The following is a 25881-nucleotide window of genomic DNA, read 5'->3' on the forward strand; positions in this document are numbered from 1 at the left end:
ACAGCTCCCTCTCTGTGTGCCACCCTGGCAGGGCAAAGGGGCCTTAAACAAGCTGGAAAGGACCCCCGGAGACTCCCCACCAGCTCCCAGACCCCACACATAGCCACTGCACCATCTATGCTCGACCCCCCAGGGCCCATAGGGGGTGGAGCGGGAGCATGGCCTGCGCTAGACACACGGGGCTGGCCAGTTCTAGCAGGCGGGGAGCAGACGGAAAGAGACCCACAACCAGGCAGGGGAGAAGCTGCACCAACCCAGGGAAGCGGGAGTATTTCCCGAAGGCACAAGGGCTGTGTTAATGGAACTCCCCCAGCCTCGCTGGAATAAGTGCTGTCCCTCCAAAGGGCTCGCACAGCCCCCCCACGGCAATATCTGAACACCTCACAACTGTACAGAGGGGAAACCGAGGCAGGGAGCGGCTAAATGACTCACCCCCATGCCACTGTCTGCAAAGTCCAAGAAGGGCACCCTCACCACTGGGCCATCCTTTCTACCAGCACCTGCCCCGCTGTGGAAGGATCAGAGCCCCATAAGGACATGGGCATGGCTTGACTGGCAACTCCGTGGCAGGGTGGGCTTTTTGTCCTGTGTCTGTATGGCACCTGGCACCATGGTACCCAGCTGCAGAGCTCTAATGGTACCTGTGGCACAATGGGGTGTGACTAGCGTGGCACCAGTTACCATATCCCCTCGCATCCAACGGTACCAGGTCCTGTGCCCACCCGCAGGGCTGCAGCAGTACCCCTTACAACGCCTTCCCCAGTGGCATAGCTAGGCATGGAAATGTAGGTGGGCCCCAATTGATGGTGGACAGGTAATGACCAAAGGGCTGAGGTCCCAGCAAACCAGTTCCATGGCACATGAATAAATTCACTTCAAAACACATTTACTTAAACTTGGCATTCACACAGACTCCGGTTTGGATGGGCCTGGGTGCACCACTTACTAGATCCATCTTCAAGGCTGCAGCGGCCTCAGTTCCAGTCCCCTAGGGGGCAGTACCCAGTCCATGCTGTCCAGGTGTCTTATGGGAGGTGTAGGTCAGGTCTCGCATGTCCCCATTCTCTTCTATGGGCTAGGCTCCCTGGCCAGACTACATCTCCCATCATGCTCCATGATCTTGCCTCTTAGAGATGGGTGTCGGTGCATCATGGGAGTCCCACAGCTGCAACACATCATGGGAGATGTAGGCTGGCGGGGGACCCCAACCCATAATAAAGAATGGGGCTAAGAATCCCCCAAACTACAACTCCCATGAGGCACCTGGGTAGCATTTCTGAACTGAGATATTCTGAGTTTTGGGTATTCTTTGAGTCTGAACAAAAAGTCAAAATTTTCCACAAGCAGCAGCCACTTCTCACAGGACGTTTTGCTGGGTCGAGTCCTGATTTGCTGTCGAAGAACAGCTGCGATGGAGAATTTTCCAAACTGCCCCATTCCCGGGGAGTGGTGGACCTGCCAAGGGGCTGGGCTGGCAGAGCAAGGACAACAACGACCACAAGGGGTCCTCGATCGGTGCAGTGGTGGGACCAGCTGATTTCTTGAGGTTCCTTTCAGCTGTAAGCTTCTGGGTTCGTGTGGGTCACCTCTGGGGGTCTCTGAAAGTACTGATGAGCTTCTTCCAAAGTCCCCGGAAGGATCCAAAAGTGCTTCCTTCACGGGCAGGCTCCTTGCATATCTGGGCATGCTGGGAGGTTGGGATCTTCCTCAGAAGCAGGTGGCTTGGCAGATGCCCAAGGAAAATCCACGCGAGGGTGGCACTGAATGGTGGGAAATGGCCCCCCTACCCCTTGGAGCTGCCCCCGGCATGGGGGAAACCGTGGGCTCTCGTTGGCATTTTCCCAGCACGCCTACGTAGGAGGGGGCCCGTTGACGTACTTCAGCATGAAATGGAAGGACCGGACGTAGCAGGGCGTTTCAGCGCGGGAGAGAAGGGAGGTGCCGGCCAGGAGGAGCAGGAGTAGTCCAGCCGCAGAGAGCAGCAGCCTCTTCATTCTGACCAGGATCCTGGAGCCCACCCGAGGTTGATCTGAGAAAGCCAAGGGCTGGGACATAGTCCTGGAGGCACGAGAGATGCCAGGATTGGAGTTGGCACGTGGGGGGCGGTGGGGAACAGAACAAGAGTCATAGGAGAGGCCCGCTGCAGCTCAACCCCCCTCCCTGCGAGCCCCAGGGAAAAGGGGAGCATGGACTGTGGAACTCCCAGCCACTGGAAACCGGAATGGGCTCCAATGGGATTCGCCGCTCCCAGCGTCCCTTTCTCTGCACTGCTCTGTCCCCTGGCTGGGGGACCAAAGCCCCCTCCCTAGGGGTGAACCCCAAAGTCAGTGGAGTGGGGAGGGAGCCTGGCAGCTGTTTCAGACAGAAATGCCTCTGGAGACCTTCACTCCAGGGTGTGGGAGAGGGGCAGGTCTGGTGGGAGCTGGAAAGGAGGATGGTTAGCTAGATACAAGGAGAGGGGGCACTAGAAAGTCCGGGCTGGCTTCATGGATGGCCCGCTGAGAGGTCCACACCCTGCACCACCTCTGCCCCTCCCGTCTCAGCCTCATTCCCCCAGGCCCACCAGGCAACCCAGCCACAACCGGGCTGCGCTCAGACTGCTCCAGACACCCCTTGGGAACATCTGCCCTTGCTCTCCGTAACCCTTTGCAGGTGGGCAAGGGCCCACGGGGTGGTGACCTGGAACAGACGGCTGGAGGCGCTGGTGCAAGGGGCTAACCCACCCCACTCCCAGGAAAGCAGGCCTGGGGGAGGCAGGGCTGGGAGGTGGGGAGATGTCAGTCGGGGGAGAGATGGGGCAAAGGACATCTGTCTGTGGCATTCCCGCCCCTCTGGCTCAAAACAGCAGCCCCCTACCCCTTCTCAATGATGACTGCCACGTCCTCAGAGCCGGGACCGGCCTGACTCCTCTTGCAGGGCTGCAGAAGGAAGGTCGGAGAAGGGGGCCGTTAGTCAGGGCTGGATGGGGCCCAACACCCCCCCTCGAGCTATGGGCTCTGCATGGCCAGCGCATCCGAGGTACCAGCCTCGAGCCCACCGCACGTGGGGCCTTCTTCCTTAACTCACGCGGGGGAAGGAAACTTTACAGCGGGAGAGGTGCTGTCTAGTGGTTAGAGCAGGGGGTTGGGAGTCAGGACTCTGGGTCCTACCCCAGTGCCAGGGGAGGGGAGTTATGTCTAGCCCCATGCTTGGCTCGTGATCTGGGTGGGCACAGCTCTTTCTAATTATCGGCAGTACAAGGGGGCCTCCCCTCCTGGGAGTGGCCAGGCATGTCCCTGCTTAGCTTGGGGACTCTGACGGCATCCCAGCTGAGCCCTACTGCTTGGCCTGGACGCTGGGACTGGCAGGGCCAGCCAGGTCCTTGTCTTTCCCAGCCGCTGCTGCAACCACCCACGCTCGGCCCTGCTGCTTGGGGAGGGGAACCTGGGGGGCGGCCCCATCGCTCCGAGCCTTGCGGGTGAGGGTGGATAGAAAGGGGCAGGGGCGAGACCAGAGGGGAGGACACCCCCCCAGCCCAAATCCCACTTGCATCAGCTCCCCCTAGGGTGCCCCATCCCTGCAGAGGTCACGGGGATGACCCCCCAGACCACCTGATCAGCACCGTCAGCACCAGCAGGGGAGGGAAAGCCGCATGGAGCTTGGGGCCGGAAGAGATCTAAGCCCCGCAGGCACTGGGGATGTGGGGGTGCCTGACCCGAGACCCCCCCTGCCCCCTCCAGGGTGCAACAGCGCTCACCTGCATCACTTCCAGCTTGCCCTGCTCCACGCAGGTCTGGCCCAGCCAGCTCTCAATCCGCTCGGGGTCAAAGCCCACCGTCTCTGTCTGGCGGCAGGCCTCGTTCCCCAGTGCCAGGCCTTGGGGATGCCGGCTGCCCCGCCGAGGGGCATTCCCTAAGGGGAGAGGATGGCGGGGGCGTGACTGCCAGGGGCAGGGTTACAAGAGAGAGATCAGCCCAGGGGAGGGGAGGAAGGATGACCCGGTTATTAGGATACCAACCTGGGAGACGGCAGGGCTGGGTTCAAATCCTTGCTTTGCTACAAGCTCCTTGGGCAAATCACTTAGCCACTCCATGCCTCAGTTTCCCCTTCTTTGCAATGGGGATACCAGCCTTACAGGAGAGTTGAGAGGATACATACGCTACAGATTGTGAGGCCCTCGGCTAAGTAATGTGTGGGGCATCAGCGGGTGGCTCAAAGGAGTTAATAACGGGGGGCTACAGAGCCGGTGGCCTGGACTATGAAGCCCTTGGTATCAAACCAGCACCCCGAAGACAATCCCACCTCAGTACGTGCTAGCAGCTCATGGCTGTTGGGTGGCTTCCCTACTGTGAAATGAGTTTGTCAGGTCTCAGTCCAGTTGCCCCCCACCCAGCAGAGGGGCCCAGAACTCAAGGGCCCTGGAGACCGAGCTCATCCCCAGAAGCGATGTCTTTCCAGAGCAGCGTCTGAGAAAGATCTCGGGGGCTGGGCGGGCAGGATCTTTCACCAGTCCTGAGCCTGGATGTTTTATGCAGCAGAAAACCGCCCCGCGCTGAAATGCACTGAGCCCTCACAGCTCATTTCACGCCAGCCACAGAGCCGGGGTACGGACAACCAAAGGCCAGATTCAAGCCCATAAAGGACCAAAGCCCTGACCTGGTGCATAAAGTACCTTTCACCGTAAGTACCTATGCGGGAAGGAGAGATCTGATAGCAGAAGACTCGTTTATAGGAGCACAGATAGAGTGAGATCAAGGTGCTGGGAGGGAAAGCTGGATAAACTAAGAATTAACCATTGGAGCAGCCCCTTAGGAGACACGGTGGATTCTCCATCGCTCTCCACCGAGATCAAATGCTCTACGTCAACCTCCAGATCTGGGCTGGCTGCAGCCTGGCTGATCGGAATGGTCCCTTCTGGCCTCAGAATCTATGAATCACCCGGCTCCCGCCGGTCTGTTTCCAGCCAGACTGGGGGACTCTATTCAGGCGGATTAGGACTAGAGCTGGGAGAAGTGTTTCAGTTTTCGGTGACAAATGCAGATTCGACACGTTTTGCAAACCAGTGACTGTTTGGCCGACTCGTTCGTGTCGCAAAAACCAAACCACAACCAGACCCCGGCGGCAAACACACAACTCTGAAAAAGCCCAAACGGTTTCGAAACAAAAGAGTGTCTTGGTTTCTTTCGCTCCGAACGACTTGGGGTTTCAAAAATCCCTTCGATTTCACTTTAAAAAAAATCCCAAACAATTCAGACAAGGCTCGGACATGAAACACATTATTCAACCTGAAGCAAGATTTTTTTCCATGTTTTGATTTGCCCAAAATTCTGATTTTTTCCCCATAGATTCAGAGATCACAAGGCCGGAGGGGCCCACTGCCCTGAATTAGTCTAGTCTGGCCTGTGGAACGCGGACCAGAGAACGGCCCTGAATTAATTCCTGTTTGAACTAGATTTCCTGTTATTTATACAGCTTTAGAATATAAGAACGGCCATACTGGGTCAGACCAAAGTGGCCGGTGCCAGGTGCTTCAGAGGGAATGAACAGAACAGGGCAATTATCGAGTGATCCACTCCCTGTCGTCCAGTCCCAGCATCTTTTCTTATGACCCCACAAGTCTCCCCTCATTAGCTAGTGGGAGCTACCTAAGGGCTTTCTTGGTAATGGATAGGCAGTGGTCAGCTGGACTGGACTGTGACGGGCCAGGAACCAAGTCACTTACCGGAACTATCCCAGACAATTTCCACCTTCCTCCGGGTCGCCAGGGAGAGACAAGGCCCGTCCTGGGAGCCCAGCTGCACCTGCGTTTCCCCTCGAAAGGGAACGACCTGTTAATGATAGCCATGCTCAGGCCCCACTGGCCAAAGCTGCCTCCATCAACCCTGACAGCTCCTCCCCAGGAGACAGGGTGTCTCCTGCTTGGGTTACAGGGAATGGAGGGACACCGTCCCAGCACCTACCCTCCCCCTGCACCTTCCCCGCTCAGCGCTTGGGATAGAACCCAGGAGTCCTGAGCTCCATTGCCTCCTACTCTGACCACTTGACCCCACTTCCCTCCCAGAGCTGGGGATAGAACCCAGGTGTCCTGGCGCCCAGCCAACTCTGCTCTAACCAATAGACCCCACTCCCTCTTACAAATAGGGAATCACCTTGTCTCTGGTTCCCAGTGAAGCCCGTTAGCAGCAGGGGGTCGTGTTAGGCGTGGGAAGCTCACCCCGCTACTGACCGGGCTACGGCTGGTTTAGGGCTAGACAGAGGCTGCAGCGGCTTTGCGGTTAAGGTGCTAGGCTGGGACTCAGGAAACCTGCATTCAAGTCCCAGCTGTGTGAGACCCTGCACCAGCCCCTGCATCTCACTGGGCCTCAGTTTCCCCACCTCTCAAACAGAGCTAATCCCACTCTGTCAGAGTTCTCAGAGGTACGGCTGGTCTGGTGCCCCGATCTTAGCTACTGTGTCCGGGCAGCACCTGGCGCCGTGGGGCCCCGATCTCGGTTACCGCGCAGGGCCCGGAATTTCACTACGGGGGCTGCGCTGTAAAGCAGATAATAATGAAATGCAGAGAGGGGGAACGTGACATGGACGGATCCTACGTGGGGAGGGAGGAAACACAAGCCTAAGGGCTGAGAATTGGTCCTGGGAATTAATCGGACCCCCGGGCCCCCGCAGAGGTACCAGCGATTGAGGGGGACCAAAGGGGACTGTCCCCCACATACACTTTTTAAACATGGGGGTCCATGCCTCCCTTGCCCTTTTGAGAACCTGAACTCAGCAGAGGAGCTGTGGGGGGGGGGGGAGCATTCCCCCCTCCCCCACTGGCCCCGTCCGGAGCTGGGTGGGGTGGCCCTGCGACCTGGGACTGGGCCCCCCCACTTCTGCTGTCCATCCCTCACCCCTGGGCCATTGTTGCGTAAAACCCCTTCCAGGACTTTGTTTCCATGCTCCCTGATGGGGTCGGTTTCATCACACCCGAAACACCCCCGCCTCCCCCGGCCGTTTACAGAGGGGTCCCAGGAAGCCCCTGCTCGTACTTTCACAGGGTTTAAGGCCAGCAGACCCCTGGTACATGTCACGCAGTGACCCCTGTATCGAGCCCAGCCCCCCTGGGATGGACTCCAGTAGCTACCTACGTTCAGGTCCTCGTGGCCGGTGCCTCTCCCGCATCCAGCCGGCCAGCTGCTGGGCGTGCCCAGCTGGCAGCTGCATCTCCGGCCTGACTCCTCCCACTGGCCCACACCTGGAGAGAGGGAACGGCGGCTGGTGGGATCTGCCCCTTTAAAAGATCCCCCGTGACCCCCAGGAGCTGTTGCAGCAATGTTGGGCTGGCCCAGCTCGGCTGCCCCCCTTTAAGAGACTGCCCCTTTAAGGCAAGGGGGCGGGGGGGTCTGTGCACCCCCAACCCATATCCAGGGCCAGGAGCTGCTGCCCTTAAAGCTCTGCCCCAGCTGGCATGGGAGGGAGGTGGCAGCTGGGTCATTGTTGGGGGTGGCCCACCCCTGCCATATGGGAAGGAATCTTTATGGAGAGAGGTGTTGTCTAGTGGGTTAGAGCTGGGGGCGGGGGGGCAGTCAGGACTCCTGGGTTCCATCCCCAGCTCTGGGAGGGGGGTGAGAAGCCACCTCCTACCCATCACCTGGGGCAGTTTGGGGGTGCTCTGCCCCTTTAAGGACTCCTCTCCCCACCACTGCAATTCGGGGCAGCCAGGGCCCGCGACCCACGGCAGCCCGTACCCGTGATGGCGCTGCAGTACGATGAATCCTCTTCGTCATGAGACGTGGACCCGCCCACGTCCACCGAGGGGTCCCACTCCAGGTCCAGGCTGTCCCGCCAGGCAGCCCCGAACGGATGGCGGCGCCGGCAGCAGAGAGCCTTGTGCGGGGTGGACTGGTAGATCCAAGCAGCGGGAGGGGGCCCCCTGGCTTCTCCCTCAACCTCAGGCTCCGGGGACGCGTCTGCGAAGCAGTCAGACTCCACGTCAGTGTCTCGGTCTGACAGCCACTCATCCTCAAAGACCTGGTGGGTGGGTGGGTGAGCAGGAAGGGTCAGCAGGAAAGAGACAGCAGCTCGCTAGGCCTTCAGTAGCCTTTAACTAACCCTCCTGCAATGGGCAACTCCAATACACCTGAGCTATAGGAGAATCCCCAGTCATTGTTGGCAGTATAGGGGCTATGACACACATTCAAATAATTTTTATTCTACCAGCAGAGGGCAGAGAAGCACACACGAACTTGTAAATGATAATATTTCACCTGACAATCCTCAAGCACTTTGGAAACTGATACCCAGAAATCACCTCATCTAGCTCTGTGGGTACAGCTGCAGTTGTTTATCCAGAGATCCCTCCCCCAGGGCAGAGATGCCGTCACCTTTGGGATGGGATATGGCAGCTGTTTATACAGGGATCCCTCAGTGCTGAGATGCAGCTGCCTCTGGGGTGGGGCACGGCAGCTGTTTATAGAGAGCTCCTTCACCCAGTGCTGAGATGCAGCCACCTCTGGAGCGGAACACACAGCAGCCATTTAACAGCTGCAGAGCAATGCTGCACAAGAGTTGAGGAGTGGAAGCGAAGAATCCTTTGACCAGCTGAAAACGCAGCGGGGGGAACTTGGGAAGGTAAAAACGCATCGGATCACAAGGAAATGTGGCCATGACCCAGGCGTTTCGTAGCCCAACTCTTGCCAAAAAATCACCACAATAAGCACCCGGTGCCTAGACCTCTCCCCTCACCAGCACAACAAATGCAGCCTCTGCCACCAAACCTGAGCCTTGGGGTCTGGCGAGAGCCCCCCGCTCTGCTTCTTGCAGCATGCCAGTTGGAATCAGCTGACAGACTGGCGCGTACTTCCCTCTGTGCCCCCACCCCTCTCCCTGCAGCACAGCGCCTCCTAGTGCTGCACTGAGGCATTGGGGTAAGCGCTGAGTGCATGGGGAGAGCGCCCCCTACTGAGCTCCCAACCCCACTCCCTGCGGCACAGCGCCCCCTAGTGCCACACTGGGACCAGCACCGACTGCAAGAGGAGCGTGCCCCATTCTCTGCTCCCACCCCTCTTTGCAGAAGAGCGCTCCCTAGTGCCACCGTGGGGCATTACAGGCAGCACTGAGTGAGAGGGGAGCACTGCCCCACAATGTCTTCCTCACAGTGGTGGCCCTGAGGATTTTCCTGGTAAATCTCCCATCCCTAGTCTGGGCAGGGCTGAGAGCGCCCAGGTGCCCGGCGCTGGTTGAGCCGCCGTGCCCCATGGCGCGGGCTCCGCCCCACACGTACCAGCCTCATGCTGACCAGCCGGCGGCGGAAGCGGAACACCCGCCAGAAGACCTCCTGGCAGTAGCAGCTCATCTCCTGCAGCTCCTCCTCCAGGATCTCGGCGTCCTGCGGCTCGCTCCTCTGGATCAACCGCTCGCCGGACACCAGCAGCCAGTCGAGCCGCTCCGCGTTGGACTGCACGGCCTCCTGGAACTCCTGGGACAGAGGGGAGACGTTAGCCGAGACCATGGGGCTGGCCCCTCCTTGCCAACTGCCCCGGGAATCTTAGCAGGCCTGGCCTCCCATTTCCATCTTACCCCGAAGACTTCCAGCAGCACAGCGCCCCCTACTGCCGTGCTGGGGTTTGCACTGGAGAGCACCCCAGCAGCACAGCACCCCCTAGTGCTGCGAGGGGAGAGAGCCCCCCGCTGAGCCCCTCACCCTGCAGCACAGCGCCCCCTAGAGCTACCGTCTCAACGCTGCCCCAGAGAGAAGGACAAGACCAAATGAAGGGCCGATCCCAACACCTGCGGGGCGTGGTCGCCCCTTCCTGACCCTTCTGAGCTCGCCAGAACGGAGCGCCGTGGCGCCCAAGGTCACAGGCCTGCGGCAGTTCAGCCGTTGGGTTTATTACGTGCTGTCGAGCGGCCCGGGGACAGGTGCGATCGCTAACTGGAAGCGAGAAGCTAATCTCGGGATCGATCTGGCGTTCCCACAGGTTTCCACACAGAGGCTGGCCGGTTTGAGCAAGCAGAGGGCTGGTAATGCACATCAGCACCTGTTCCCTCCCGCCCCCAGTGTACAGAGCTGGAGGCGAGGGGAGGGTTTGGGAGACCAGTCAGCCTTGGGATATTTTAAGACGGCTCGGTGCCTTCAACCGAAGGACAAAGTCCACCCAGACACGGACAGAGAAGTGGGTGGAATACGGCCTGTTGACTGAGATCACTGGGCTGGGACTCAGGAGATGTAGACTGCCAGGGGACCTGGGGCAAGCCACGCCCCCCACTCTGTGCCTCAGTTTCCCCATCTGTCAAAAGGGGTAAACAATACTGCCTTCTTCGGGAAACGCTTTGAGATCTGCTGAGGAAAGAGCTAGGGATTCTTGGAAGAAAGGGAGAGCTAGTTTTCTACTGGCCTGAGGCCCGGCAAACTCATCTCACACAGGCCGGCAAATGGCCCATCCAGGGGAAACACTCATCAAGATTCAATCCCTATTGACCATGACCCGATGGGAACTGGTGACCTAAAGGTGAAAGGGTGCACAGCTCTGCCCCAAGCCCCAGCTCCCGAGGGCCCAGGAAAGTGTTTTATACAGAGCCTGCAGCTCTCCGTCCCTGTGCAGCAGTTTGATCCAGGGGATCGCAGCGAATATTTCAGTTTCCTCTCTGAAAACCCACCCGCCTCATCGCTTACGGACTTTTAACGTTTACGATCGCAGGGGTGGGGTGTCTGTCTGCTGCCCCCTGCTGGCGGGGACGAACCCTGCTCTGTGCGTGCGCAGAAAGAGAGAGGAGGTACAAAAATGACACTGGATAGAAGAGTTCACTTCCCCGTAGACATGAGACCAACTCAACCTACCCTGATCTACACGACTCCAAGCTTTGGGGAAGTCCGAGATTGTGTTTGAAGGAAGCTACATGGAGTCAGGACTCCTGGGTTCTATTCCTAGCTAGCCTCCCTGTAAGACTTTGGCAGAGTCCCTTCCCTTCTCCGTGCCTCAGTTTCCCCATCTATAAAAAACTCAGAGGAAGCTATCAACTTGTATCCCCCAGGGGCTGAAGTTATGAAGGTGCTTGGAGATCCTTGGAAGGCAGATGCCAGAGCATCACTGGGAGAAAATATTCCCACGCTGGAACTAGCCTGGTTTGACCCCCACGCTATCCTCCGGAGTCTATGTATTATTTTTTAACCCTTAGATCGCCACCGTTTCTCTGAATGTATTGGCATCTCAGCACCTGACAGGTTAAGTGAAACGTGTCACCCGAAACCAGTTCGGCCAGACGTCATTCTCTAAAAATAAAATTTCCCCTTCGGTGAACCAACATTTTCTGTGTAAACAGATGATCAGGTGTGTGCCTGTGTACACATGCATCTCTGCACGTGCACTTTCCCCTATCACTTCGCCGGTGCGACCCGCCTGCAAACAGTCGGCCACAGAACAATGAGGGTACTTTGCTCACTCACTGCTCTTCCCACTCAAAGCACATCACAGACATTAATTGATAGCTCATGAGTTCTGAGCCCTCCCCGCTTCCCATCAGAGGGGCTAGGGGAAGAATATGCAAGGGTCACTTCCCCCTGTGCGGAAATGCAGCCACCTCTGGGGTGGGACGTGGCAGCTGTTTATCCGCCGCACTGGGACACTGGGGTGAGCACAGATTCAGAGGGGAGTGCACCCCCTACTGAGCCCCCCCACCTCACTTGCTGCAGCACAGCGCCCCCTAGTGCGGCACCAACTCCAAGATGAGCGCACCTGCTACTCAGCCCTCACCCTGCTCCCTGCAGACCAGCGCCTCTCGCACATGGTGCAGGATCATTCTGAGATGAGGCTGCACAGACGTGTGCATTGCACGGCCGCATCTGGGAGTTGCAAGGGGCGAATACGGTATATACATGCCCTGCGATCCCTAATCCTTCACAAGAGGACGTACTCATCTTACCTGCAGCTCCATCATTTTCTCGAGCGAGCTGCCCCCAGAGAAATGTTCCACATCCGTGAGCCGCAGATCCAGCTCCGTCAGCCACACCTGCACGTTCTCCCGCTCCCACTCAAACTCCTCCCGCTGGCTGACAAAATACTGAGGGGGGGGAGAAGCAAACAAACAAAAAAAAAACAGTCAAACAGAGCCAGCAGGTTTAGCAGGAAGTCGGACATGAGAAAATTCACGTTTCAGTGTCCTTCTGCCTAATGCTAATGATGCTGGAGATGATTAATTATTATAATAAAGGGCCAGGATTTTGAATTCTTGACACCTTTGCAGAAGTGGCTGGTAATTTTTACACACCCCTCTTTGTTTTCGCCTTAAGCCCAAGAATCTCTTGGGAGCAGACAGACTTTTTGTTCGGTGTTTGTACGCCGCCTGGCACAACAGGGTACTGGTCCATGCCTGTGGCTTCTAGGTGCTATCTCGATACAAAGGGTGAATCAATAATACTACTAATTCATCAGATGCCTGCGTGGTATCCCTGAATTTCTGACACTTTGATCTTGCTCATAGAATCACAGAACTGGAAGGGACCTCGAGAGGTATCTAGTCCAGTCCCCTGCACTCATGGCAGGACTAAGTATTGTCTTCTAGACCATCCCTGACAGGTGTTTGTCCAACCTGCTCTTAAAAATCCCCAATGATGGAGATTCCACAACCTCCCTAGGCAATTTATTCCAGTGCTTAACCACCCTGACAGTTAGGAAGTTGTCTCTAATGTCCAACCTAAACCTCCCTGGCTGCAATTTAAGCCCATTGCTTCTTGTCCTGTCCTCAGAGGTTAAGAACAATTTTTCTCCCTCCTCCTTTTAACAACCTTGAAAACTTATCACGTCCCCTCTCAGTCTTCTCTTTTCCAGACTAAACAAACCCCGTGTTTTCAATCTTCCTTCATAGGTCATGTTTTCTAGACCTTTCATCATTTTTGTTGCTCTTCTCCGGACTTTCGCCAATTTCTCCACATCCTTCCTGAAATGTGACGCCCAGAACTGGGCACAATACTCCAGTTGAGGCCTAATCAGCGCGGAGTCGAGCGGAAGAACGACTTCTTTTGCATTTTGCTCAGCCGAGTGGCGCGAATCAGGGCCTGAGCAATTTCACTTTCCGGGCCAGATCCCCCTCTTGTGCAAATCTGATCTGTTTCACTGTCCGGGTCTCCCTGCTGAGGAAGGGATCCCCAGTGTAACAAGGGGCAGGTTTATACGCCCATCCTGTCTCCTTCCCCACCCAAATATTATTGGCGGGGGAGACACCACAGGCACATTTCTCTGCCGGTTATTCCTGGACACAAAGATGGTGCCTCGAGATGCCTCCCCGCCATGCCAGTGCCCCTCCCTCCCTCCCAGGGACCTGCCGACCGGTACCTTCAGTCTCTTGAGGATGGCGGCAGCTCGTTTCTGGAGGTTGTCCCAGCGCTGGTTGCTCTCCTGGACTGCGGCCCTGAGCCGGCCCTGCAAACAGATGCCGTTGGCCTGAACCAGCTGCCGGTACTGCCGGTTTAAGGACTCCAGATGGTGCAACTTCTCCTGGATCTGCCTTTGCAGCATCTGGAGGGAAAAGGGACACCAGCACTGGTGAGGAAGGGTGGCCTTGTTGTTGTTGTAGCCCTGGACTAGGACTGGCTTGGATGCTGGCCCCTGCCGTAGATGTTGCCGTGTTGTTCTGTGCCTCAGTTTCCCCATCTGTAAAATTTGAATAGTTCTCCCCTGTCTTGGGGAGGGGGCTGTGAGGATCAATTCATTAGCAGTTGTGCTGTGTTCACGTACTGCAGTTGTTACCCTCTGGTGAGCATGTGTTACAGGGCCCCCCCCTGTGCCGACCTGCAGAGCACATCCTGGGCTCTATTCCCAGCTCTGGGAGGCAAGTAGGCACTAGTGGTTAGAGCAAGGGACTGGGAGGCAGGATGCCTGGGTTCTATTCCCAGCTCTGGCAGGGGAGTAGGGGCTAGTGGTTAGAGCAAGGGGCTTAGCGGCAGGACTCCTGGGTTCTGTTCCCAGTTCTCCCACTATGTATCTCTGCGGTAAGTCCCTTTAATCTCTGTTTCCCTATCTGTCAAATGGAAATTACAACGCCCGGCTCAGAGGGGCAGAAACATGAGACGAAATTAAACGTTTGCAACGGGCTGCCGAGATCCTTGAAGCACTATGGAAACTGGAGACCTCGTTAGCCTCTTGCCAAGGGGAAGGACTGGGGGGTTATAAACGTTCCCCTTGTTTGATCTTCGGTGTATACAGCTTTTCCTGCCACCTTTGAAATAAAAGGATTTCAATAAACACAACTCAAAGACACCTCTGCTACTGAGTGTCTCCCCTGAGGTCTCTTTCAAGAGACTTCTTGCCAACCCTGCCCCACCCTGGCTGTGCCAACATCACTGCGCAGAAGAAATCATTCAATTTCTTCCAGTATTATTTAATAGGTGTATTATATTACACTACCACCTACTGTCACCGTGCTGAGCCCTATTAGGTTAATTACGGTTGTAGCTACCAGTCGCCATCCAGGATCTAGGCCCCATTGTGCTGAGCCTTATTAGGTGTATTATGGTAGTGTCTATAAACCCTATTGGAGTAGCATCTACCATCCCCATCATGCCTTGTCTTACTATGTCTATTACAGTAGGACCAACATCCGCATCCCAGAACTGGGGCCACATCAGCTGGGCCTTATTATGTATATTATGGTAGCACTGACATCCCCATCCAGAAAGGGCCCCCCTCCACCCATCAGCTGGGCCTTGTTATGTATATTACGGTAGCACCTATATCTGCATCCAGATATGGATTGTGCTGGGCCTTATTATGTGTATTACGGTAGCACCTACATCCCCATCCATTGTGCTGGGTCCCGCAAGAGGCGGTCCCTGCCCCAAGTCTAAATAAACAAAAGATGGGAGGGGAAACTGAGGCACAGAGCAGGGCAGGGACTGGCCCAAAGACACTCAGCAGGAGGGTGGCAGAGCTATGACCACAACCCTGGTGTCCTGTATCCCTGTCTAGTGCTCCATCCGCTGGGCCACACTGCCCCTCCCCTCACTCCCATCCTCACCTCAAACTTTTTGAGCTCCTCCTTGGCCACAGCGAAGGGCACCTGGGAGGAAGCAGGGGAGGCGGCCCACAGCTCCGCCCCCCGCAGCCAGTCCTGGAAGCGGGACAGGGAGTCCAGGACCCGCTCGTGCAGCCGGCAGGCCTGCTCGGCCCTGCAGGGAGACAGAGAGGAGCCTCACAGCGTACGGCGATCCAAGCTCCCCCCTGCTGCCACACCACCCCCCTGCCGCCACCCACCGTGTCATGAACGCCAGCGACACCTGCTCCCCTGCCCTGCCAGCAAAGCGACTGTAACTGACCAGGGACAGGGAAAGCCAAGGGCCTGGCAGCTTGGCACAGCCGCAGGGGACATCTGGCATCGCTAGAAGATATAGACTCACCTGCACCAGCCCCCACCCCTCTCCACTCCACCAGAGCCCAGCCCCCCTCCCCTCTGCATCCCACCAGGCCCCCTTCCCTCCTCCCCCCCACATCCCAGCCCCACTCCCAGCTCCCTTCTTTTTCCTGCTGCCCGCAAAATGACCTCCCCCCCCAAAAAGTAACCCCAGGACCCAAATCCCCACAATCCTTTGCATCCTCTAAGGATTCTGGGAAGAGGTGGGTCATTGGGCATCTGGCAGGTGGTGGGACACAGAACGGCCGACACTCCCCTATGCCCTCATACTGCGCGGCGTCTCCCCCCTCCCCAAATACCAGAGCCTGGATCTCAGCCTCACCTGATCCGTTTCTCCACGGAGGCGGTGCAGATGCTGCAGCCGGCCTCGTCGGGCACCGGCTCCCCCTGGTGCATGGAGAGCATCCGAGATTTCAGAAGAGCCGGGCTGAAGCTCTGGGCCACGCTGTCCCTCTGCATTTCTGGCTCCTCACCACTTCACAATCCCCGCGAGCGTCTCGGGGATGCCTGGGCATCTGGACAGAGCCTGGGCATCGGCAGGGGGCGCATGATTGCCCCTCCCGGGAGCGGGTCCGGCCAATCCTGTCTGGGCACAGACAGATCTCACCTGAATAACAGGGCCGCCGCTCGCAGCGCTGGGAGAACCGCACGGCAGGGCCGCCCAGAACCCAGGTGCGGGGCCCTGCTGGGGAGACAGGAACTCCTAAGGGCAACAGGTGCAGAGAAAATCCAGCCCCCCCCCGGGGGAGAACGCTCTGCTCTCGTAAATTACAGCCACACTGGGAGGCCCCTGAGTCACAGGTATTCCCGAAGGAGGGAGGGAAGGGCATCACTGCATCGAGGAGCTTCGAAATAGGTAGAAACTAGTCTCTGCAAATCCATCACAGACACACCCCCCCCCCAATGCTCCCCAGGCAGTATGGAGACGGCATAAGGAGCAGCTCAGGGGTGTGGACTATTCTTTGCCCCCCCAGGGCCCATAGGGATGGATTGGGGGCATTGCTGGAGTGCACTGCCATTGTTCTCTGCCCCCCAGCATCCATAGGGGGCAGATTGGGCGTGTAGCCAGAGGATACTGCACGGAGGCTATTCTCTGCCCCCTGGGGGTGGATCAGGGGGTACGGCCACCACACAGCGGCTAGTCTCTTCCCCCCCCCGCATCACTTAGAGCAGCTGCGAGGCTGCTCTAACCGCTGCAAAAGGGCCAGGCAGGGCCTAGAATACAGAGAGTGCAAAGGAAGTTTAAAGCCACCAGCCGCGCCCCCACATGGGCAGACGGGGTAAGTGACAATCAGGGCCTGTATTCCGTGGGGGAGATGGCGGGGCTAACAGCAGCTTTGCAGCCACTTTGCACTGCCTCTGGCTGCACAAGAGGGCGGCCAGCCAGGTCAGGGAGCCATGCATTTGCAGATGGCATGGCTGCGGCACATCAAATTAGAGCAGATCTGGACCCAGGAATGGTACTCGGGGAGACCGAGTTGAACATAGGGAGGGAGGAGGCAGTGGTAGGGGTGTGGTAAAGGTGGCTGGAGGAGAGGGGAAGACTTTTTAAAGATGGCCTGCAAATGAGGTTACCAATTTTCGGTTTCCAGAAAGAAGACACTGACCCGGGGGGGGGGGTACAGTTGGGGGCTGGAGGGGGTACCTGTGGCAGGGGTACTCACTGGAGGTGGGGGGGCCGTGTCACTCCCTGTCACGGTGGCCAGTGCAAGCCTAGAACGCAGGAACAGCCGGTCAGCACCTCCCTGTGGGACCCCCCTCCCCAGGGCTGGGAGCTGGTACCCAGGTGGGCGGGAGCCAGCAACTATGGCTTCAGGGGAACGGCCCAACCAGCTGCAGGTGCAGGGGAGCTGACCAAGCGGGACTCTTTCTGAAACGCGGCGTCTGCTCTACAAAAATCCCGGACGTTACCTGTTATTTGAAAAATCCGCCGCAATAAGAGGACGGAGCCTCAAAAAAAAAAAGAGGGGCGATGTCCGGGAAAACCCAGACGCGTGGTGGTAACCCGACCTGCAAAGGAAAACAAAATAGGGCGTAGGCCCCTTCAATTTGGCTTCCTTGGTTCCCTGTGCTGTTGGAGATCCTGCTTCGTAGAATCCAAGGCCAGCAGGGCCCATTGTAACCAACCAGCGTGACCCGCCGCTTAGCACAGGCCAGAGAACATAAGAACGGCCACACTGGGTCAGACCAAAGGTCCATCTAGCCCAGTATCCTGTCTTCCAACAGTGGCCAATGCCAGGTGCCCCAGAGGGAATGAACAGAACAGGGAATCATCAAGTGATCCATCCCCTGTCGCCCATTCCCAACTTCTGACAAACAGAGGCTAGGGACACCATCCCTGCCCAGCCTGGCTAATAGCCATTGATGGACCTATCCGCTGTGAATTTGTCTAGTTCTTTTTTGAACCCTGTTATAGTCTTGGCCTTCACAACATCAAAGTCCTGCCCCAAAATAATCCCTAGGCCAGATCTCTTAGGAAAATACCCAGCCCTGGTTTCAAAATCGTCAATTCAATTTGAAGAAAGGACTGGGATTGTTCAGCTCAGCAAAGAGACGACTAAGGGGGGATGTGAGAGAGGTCTAAAAAATCATGACTGGTGTGGAGAGAGCGAATAAGGAAGTGTGATTTACCCCTTCATATCACCACAAGAACCGGGGGTCACCCAATGACATCAATATGCAGCAGGTTTAAAACAAACATAAGGAAATATTTCTTCACCCAACGCACAGTCAACCTGTGGAACTCATTGCCAGGGGATGTTGTGAAGGCCAAGACTATAACAGGATTCAAAAAGAATTAGGTAAGTTCCCGGAGGATAGGTCCATCAATGGCTATTAGCTAATATGGTCAGGGACGCAACCCCATGCCTTGACTGTCAGAAGCTGGGAGTGGACAAGGGATGGATCACTTCATAATGCCTGTTCTGTTCACTCCCTCTGAAACATCTGGCATTAGCCACTGTCGGCAGACAGGATACTGGGCTAGATGGCCTGATCGTCTGACCCACTATGACCGTTCCTACGTTCAGTGATGGAAAATCCCCCACGACCCTCGGTAAATTGTTCCAGTGCTTAATTAGTCTCACCGTAAAAATCTACGCCTTATTTCCAGTCTGAATGTGTCTAGTTTCAACGGCCGTGGGATTGTGTCATGGAACGGCTCCTGTTACTGTTACGGCCGGTCTGCAGACAGGGGCCCGTCAGCCACCAGTGGAGCTTTGCATCCCACAACCGTCTGAGATCTCATTAAAGCCAAAGCGGCCTGGCCCGCACGCTCCTTCAGGACCTACCGAAGGAGTCATCCAAGCCCCCTCAGCAGCTGCTGACGATCAGGGGTGCCCGCAGACTCGCAGGTCAGAGGGTGGATGGAGGGTTGCCAACACAAGGGTGAGGAGACGGGCTGTAGGGCGTGGCTGGCAGAGGCAGAGCGCCAGGGGAACAGAGTTTCAGGCCGGAAGGGAGCATTAAATCATCTAGCCTGGCCTCCCGCAGAGCGCCCAACAGGACATTCCATTCTACCCAAATACCCCGACACGGAGCTCGACTGAGCTCAAACTGCAAACCGTAGGCAGAGGCCAGCAGAGACCCAGCCCGAGGCCCACACCATGGCAGAGAATTGATTAAGTGAGATTTGCCCAGATGATCCCAGCAGATGACCTGTGGCCCACGCTGCAGAGGAAGGCAAAAAACAAGGTACTCGCCAATCTGACCTGGGGGAAATTCCTTCCTGGCCCTGAATCTGCATCAGTTGGACCCTGAACATGTGAGCAAGACCCACCAGTCAGGCATCTAAGAACACCCCCAGTGTTGGTCCACTCCATCCAGTGTCTCATCTCCAGCTGTGGCCAATCCCCGATGCCTCAGAGGAAGGTGAAATAAGCTCTCCCTGCCTCCAGATTACAACTGTGCATCAGGGGGGTGGTGGGGACGAGAAAAACCTTCCTGACCCTGCAAGCAACAGACTGACGCCTTGATGCAAGAATTATGAGCGTGACCATTAGAAGTAGCAGAGGGACAGGGCTTCTTGGGCACAGAGCCCACTGGATGGGCAGACATGGGGATTTCTGAGCGAGTAAGTTGCCTGCTGCCGTTTCTTCCTATTGTGTTCAGGGACACGGGACTTTCTGCACATTCCATGTAAACAAACCCCTTGGCGATCACTGATTTTTTCCTCCTAATAGAAATAACCCTGCAAGGCCTCCAAATATTGTCTAAGGGGCTCAGGCCAAAGGGGCAAACACTAGTATTACTAGGTGTATTACGGTAGTGCCTAGGCACCCCAGTCATGGACCAGGACCCCATTGTGTACATTTGCATTCCGATTAGGTATATTACGGTAGCGTCTAGGCAGCCTAGTCCTGGACTGGGGTCCCATTGTGCCAGGTATGGTACATTTTGATGGCTATTGGGTGTATTACGGTAGGGCAGAGGGCATGCCAGCAACGGCCCAGGACCCCATTGTGCTAGGCGCTGTACAAACAGGCCCCTCCTTAGAGAGTTGCCGATCCAAGTACAAGACCAGGCGGAGACAGACAGACCCGAGGGGGACACAAGGAGACAGTGCTGGGCAGTGGAACGGGCAGCGGTCTCTCCAGCCCCCAATCAGTGCCAACTCTAAACTCCAGCTGCGGCACCCGCCTCCCCGCTGGCTCAAAGATCTCGGTCCTACAGTGCTGCCTGCCTGCTGCACCGAACCAAAACTGACCACCCAGGGATCTGCCACTGCCAGCGGGGAACTGTCTTTCCTCTGCCTCCTCCTCTGCCAGCCAGCAGAACCGAAAGCCAAACCCGGCAGCCCATCGGCTCCAGCCCGGGCCGAGCCAACCGCCCTCCTCCCCGTTTCCTTGTTTGTTCCTTAGCTGCTCTTGTGCCAACCCACACGGGATTTGTTTGTTGTGCCTCAGGAGGCCATAACTCGCCCCACCCCTGCTTGTAGCTCAGCTGTTTCCAGGCCACCTGCTTGGTTCGCGAGCTGAAGCCTGGCCTGGGAGTGTCGGGCACTCGCTAAGAAGCGCAGGAAAAGATCCCCCCTTGCCCAGCATTGCACGGCCGGCTAAGGAAACAGTGGGGGGGGGATGGATAGATTACGGGGATGGATGACACCCAGGCACCTTAATCGGAGGGGTGCCCGTCGTCTCGTGAGCTTCAGCCACGTGTCGAAGGCACAAAAAGTCAGGGGCAAAGCCAGGATTAGAACCCAGCATTCGCCCGCCTCGCAGCCCCTTACGCTAAACGCTTTAGAAGGGACCTCCACAGTGCTTGATTTTTGACAGGGCTGGGCCCCGGCCCCTCTAAGCTTGGCAGTTCATAGCCCCGGTACTTGGTCCCGGCCTAGCCCACTAGACCACACTCCCCTGCCAGAGTTAGGGATCGAACCCAGGAGTCCTGACTCCCAGGCCTCCCTGCTCTAACCACTGGACAGCACCATCCTCTGATAACTGGGAAAAGAACCTGGGAAAGAAGTCCTGACGCCCAACACCTACCGGTCCACCCACTACCCTCCTGTGCTGCCCCATAATAAAACAGGACATGGATTGCTTTCAATATCACCTAGGGTGACTAGATGGGTGACAGAGGGTGTGTGTGTGGGGGGGGTAATAGGAGCCTATACAAGATAAAGCCCCAAATATCAGGACTGTCTCTATAAAAATCGGGACATCTGGTCACCCGAATATCACCCTGAATGTCCTGTCTGGATGGGCCTTTCCCACTCCATGGTACTGCCACCCTCTGGAAAAGGAACCTGCTGGAGGAGTCCTTAAGTCCTGAGCAAACAGAGCAAGAATTTTGCAAACACGCTCCGGACCTTTGAAGAGGCAGCAAAAAAAAATAAAAATAAAAATGCAGATAGATCAAGAGTTCACCCCCCCTCCTGCCCGGGGATGATTCTGAACCCCACCCCCCTGGGGGGGTTGTAAGCCTGCAAAGGAGCTAACGATGGCCTAAGGGGGCCCCGATTCTCAGTCACGCTGAGGCTCCCCTGTGCCACACGGGGGGTGGAAACAATCCCCCCCCACCCCACGGCTGGCATGGGGTTAGTATAAAGGTCTTGTTCCCAGACCCTGGTGTAGGGGCTGGATCTGTGGGTGTGGCCAGGGTGCACTGGGCTGTGGTTGTTCTCTGCCCCCAGGGCCCATAGGGGGCGGATCGGGGGCGTGGCTGGGCAGGATGCAAAGAGTAGAGGTACAGTTGCCTCTCCCCCAGCTGTGCCCTGATTGCAGGATCGGGGTAGCTGAGAACCCGGGCAAACGTCAGCCCTTCCCAGTCCCCTGCGTATACAGCCAGTGCTGCTGGCCGCTTCCCCAGCGCATAAGGCTGCCAGGACCCCCAGCTCTTTACCTTCCTGAAGCACCCTACAGCCCCTAATCTCACACCATTACTACCGCGTCCAAAGCGTCCTCAGTGTGGCTACTGAAAACCAGGTGTGGCTACTCCCCAGCTGCAAGTACAGGGTTTCCGTGGGCCGAGCACCTTCCCTGGACTGGGGTTTAGCGGAAGGCAGAGGTGGAGATATGCAAACAAACAGGGATGCAGACAAAAGACCCAGCGTGAGCCCATGGGTTAGGCCCTAGATTGGAACTCCACAGACCTCGGTTCTAGTCCCGGCTCTGCCAAGGACCAAAGGCCACTCGTTTCCTTTCACCGTGCCTCAGTTTCTCCTCCCGCCCTTTGTGTAGTTAGGCTGAAAGTTCTCCGGGGCTGGACTGTCTTGGCACGCCAGAGCCCCTAGTCACCACGGGAATATAAAATAAAGTGGAACCGCTTGGGATTTTCTGAGCCACCCTGGCCTCCCGGGTCCATAGAAATTCCTGCTCTTTGCGAACTCCAGCAGGAAATCCCAGATCCCGCCAACCCTGGACTTTGACCCCGATTCTGTGGCTGTCCCTATTTTACGGAGAACGTGGGAAGATTGCGGAGGGGGCAAGGTCTGAGCGCCCCTGGGAATCGGCCAGGCTGGCAGGAGGCCCTCAGGAGTGGTATCGACCATTCTAACTGGGCGGTGATTACACAGCTGCAAATGACGACGGCAGGCAAGCCACTTTGCTTCTCCATGCCTCAGTTTCCCCATCCAGCCCTGCCTTGTAAAGCACCCAGATAAGAACTGTAGGATTGGAATTACCTTCCCCCCCCCCATTCCCCTTCTTCTGTGTCCCAGAAACTAATTTGCAGTTTATCTGTTGAAGAATAAGAAATAAGGGCTGGATATTTCTCCCTCCCCAGCCCCCTCTTACCAAAAGCCTTTGCCGGTCACAGTTAGATTCCAAGGTGGGAAGACAGGAGGATGGTTGCTGAGCTGCCACAAATTCCTTTCAGTGGGGCAAGATAAGGAGAGTTTCAAAAAGATGTTTCCATCCCGATGCCGAGCCCTGGAAGGCAGCAACCAGGGAAACCGGATTATTTTTGTTCTAGCTGCCAAACGCCAATTCTCTGAATCTGAAAGGCAACTCGGTCCCCCGTGCTACGGGTGGCAGCTGAATTCACTGGGAGACAGCATGATCGTTCCAAGGTTATTTTTTATATTACAGTGGCGCTTAGAGCAACCGGGACCAGGGCCCGCGTCGGGCCGAGCGCCGCCCAGACACCCGGCGCCCGGGACCCACGTCGGGCCGGGCACCGCCCAGACCCACGGCGCCCGGGACCGGGGCCCACGTCGGGCCGGGCCCCGCCCAGACCCACGGCGAGCCACAGTCACTGCCCCAAAGCGGATGAGCTTTGATATAAGTCTATACTTCAAATGCTGCAGCCGCACGGACGCAGCACCTCAATGAGGACGCTCCCTACGCCGACAGGAGGGCTTTTCCCCTTGGCGTAGGTAACCCACCTCCCCGAGAGGCGGTAGCTATAGCGCTGTCTGCACCGGGGCTTAGTTCGGTTTCACTGCGGCGCTCGGGGGTGGATTTCTCACACCCCTGAGCCACCCTTATGCAGACCTAATTTCCTAGCGTAGCCCTGCCCCCCATGGACCATGCGGTTAATGGGGCTCAGCAGAAGGGCCTGGGGTCTGTTCCTAGGGCCTGTTTGCAGGTTCGGGGCTTGCGTTTCCACCGTACCGAGCGCATTTCCGTTGCTACCAGAAACGAGCATTGAATAATCACAGGGCGAGTGACGTTACACCAGTCCACTTATCCAGGCGGGGTCGCTCAGCCCCTGGCTGCTAGGTTGGGGTCCTGGAGACAGAAGGTTGAAACCCAACATTTGCTTTGAAGCTAAAAATCAGCGTGAGACTCTTTCTAGCAGGCCCCTGCTCCTGCCAGGCATGGGGCACCCGGGACTGCCAGCAAAGCCACCAGGAAACAAAGATAGCCGTGTGGTTATTGGGCCCTCGAGACCTGCCTTCCAGTCCCAGCTCGGCCAGGGGGGAGTCACTTTCCCCATCTGGGAAGTGGGGCTAACGCTACGTTGGTTAGGCAGTGAGCTCTTCGGGGAAGGAGCCTCTCCTCCTGCACGTACAGCTCCTAGCACACTGGGGCCTAGAGATGCTATGATAATACAAAGAACGACCGTCAGGCACGATCCTGGGTCGCTGAAGCCGTATTTTCTGCCAGATCTATTTGGCAACAGGTCCCTTTAAGACTGTGCTCCAGGAGTCCGTGCCGTGACGCTGCCCCCACCACCCTGGCCAGGGATATACTGTAAACCCCATGGAAGCCACAAACTTTGTACTTTGTCATCGACCAGGCCACGTCTCCAACCTGGCAGCCAGGGTTAAAAACGACAGAATAAATATTGACCGTGGAGTGCACACCTGCCCCTCGGATCCAGCTCCTCGTAAAGCTTCCCCAGCCAGGAATCTCTCATCCCAGCACCCCCTAAACCCAGGGGAATCAGGGCAGCTTTGCCAGGGAAGAACGGAGCCTCGTGTTTCCATTGCTGTTGTTTACGATGGTACCACCTCGCCGCCCCAGCAGCGAGAAAGGGACCCCAGTACGCCAGACACAGCGCGGATCCCCGACTGAGCCTGGTGCCCCATTGTGCCAGGTACAGCACGGACCTTCCCCCCCTCCGCCCCACATCAGGGGCCCCCATTGTGCCAGGCACAGCACAACCCCGCTCCAACCAAAATCGGGGGACCCCCACTGTGATAGGTGCAGCACAGACCCCTCACCCTGCTGAGATCGGGGGCCCCCATTGTGCCAGGTGCAGCAGACCCTAATTAAGACCAGGGTCCCACTGCGCCTGGCACAGCACAACCCCCCCCCCCCCCCCCCCCCCCAGACACACAACCGAGACCGGGGTCCTCAATGTGCTAGATGAAGCACAGATTCCTCCCGAGACCAGGGGCCCCCATTCAGGGCCCCACTGCACCCATCACAGCACAACCCTCCCCCAACCAAGACTGGGGGGGGTCCCCATTGTGTGAGGTGCTGCATGGACCCCATGTGCTGGGCCCTACATAGAGACAGACTCCCTGCTCCAATAACCTGACTGTTGAGTCCCAATTATCCCCACCCCCCCCTTTGACAGATGGAGATTTGCAGCCCAGAGACCAGGCGAGATCAGCACCAGTTGCCTCCCCTTTGCAGCAGCCTCAGAGAGGCCGGAGATGGAAGGGGCCAGTAACGCAGGGCGCTCCAGCCCGCCGCCTCGCCCAGTGGCTGCCCTCACCGTACCTGATAAGCAACCGCTTAATTCTAATCCTCCAGGGCCCACTGGATCTGCAGTTCGACCCAGAACTGGGGACCCTTTGCATCGCCAGCACGGATCAATCATTAACAGGTCCCGCTCCCGCCTCCACCCTGCCCTCAGGGCAGCCGGGTGAGTCAGAGACCCCTCCCGGCTGGGCATCTCCCCACCTGTCCGGAGGAGATGGGCAGCGAGCTCGATTCCAGGTTCTTCCCCTGGCTTTTGGAGCAGGTGCGCTGGGCTGGGCGAATGGCACAAAGGCGGCACCGCACGGCCGGAGAGGGAGGGTGGAGAGGTGCCAAGTAACCTGACCTTCCCCCGACAGGTAATCGGGAGCGGAAGCCCGGCCCCACCCCGGCTTGCTCAAACAAATCCGGTGCAGGCAAAGCAGCTCGGTTGGTTTCAGAGAGGATCGGGCCCTTCAGTCTTAACCGGTTCAGCCCAGGGCGGGGATTTACACTGGGACGTTACCACCCCTACCCCAGTTCATTGTTTGCAGACGCCTCCAGGGGCAGAGAGGAACCGAATTCCATGGCTGGATTGGCCACGCCAGACAGACACGGCCTGCTCGGTTAACGAGGGGCGAGGGAAAGAGGTGCCGGGAAACGCAATCCCTCTGGGGGTCAGGGCGCAGCGAAGGTGCCAGGGAAGCACCCAGGGCGGTGGCAGTAGCCCCAGGCTAGAGATGGGGAAAATGAGGGGCAGAAAGGGGAAGTGACTTGTCTAAAAAACAAAAACAAAAAAATGCTGCGACAGTGACAGACCCAGGAATAGAACCCAGGAGTCCTGCTTCCCTGTTCTAACCACTAGACCCCACTCCCCTCCCAGAGATGGGAATAGAACCCAGGAGTCCTGCCTGCCAGCTCCCCCTGCTCTAACCACTAGACCCCACTC

At 57.3% G+C, this 25881-nt stretch overlaps 1 protein-coding gene across 5 annotated transcripts; it reads right to left on the minus strand.

Moving 5' to 3' along the window:
- Positions 1-865: 865 nt before the first annotated feature.
- On the minus strand, positions 866-25294 carry LOC117888668 (nesprin-2-like). 5 transcript variants are annotated; one of them, XM_034792277.1, is made up of 14 exons: positions 24975-25110; positions 22596-22730; positions 17028-17076; positions 15686-15949; positions 14971-15121; positions 13290-13472; positions 11881-12018; positions 9242-9436; positions 7707-7989; positions 7107-7213; positions 5702-5807; positions 3737-3891; positions 2857-2918; positions 866-2058 (listed from the first exon to the last, which is right to left on the minus strand). In XM_034792277.1, exons 4-14 carry the CDS (start codon positions 15820-15822, stop codon positions 1851-1853), a joined length of 1725 nt encoding a protein of 574 aa, XP_034648168.1. In that variant the 5' UTR covers positions 15823-15949; positions 17028-17076; positions 22596-22730; positions 24975-25110; the 3' UTR covers positions 866-1850. The 5 variants fall into 5 exon arrangements, with proteins under 5 accessions (XP_034648168.1, XP_034648165.1, XP_034648166.1 ...); XM_034792274.1 differs by lacking the exons at positions 17028-17076; positions 24975-25110 and adding an exon at positions 25158-25294; XM_034792275.1 differs by lacking the exon at positions 17028-17076 and having other exon boundaries at positions 15686-15945.
- Between the last annotated feature and the right edge of the window lie 587 nt (positions 25295-25881).

Source organism: Trachemys scripta, chromosome 16, assembly GCF_013100865.1.
Source record: "Trachemys scripta elegans isolate TJP31775 chromosome 16, CAS_Tse_1.0, whole genome shotgun sequence".
Taxonomy (NCBI): Eukaryota; Metazoa; Chordata; order Testudines; family Emydidae; genus Trachemys; species Trachemys scripta.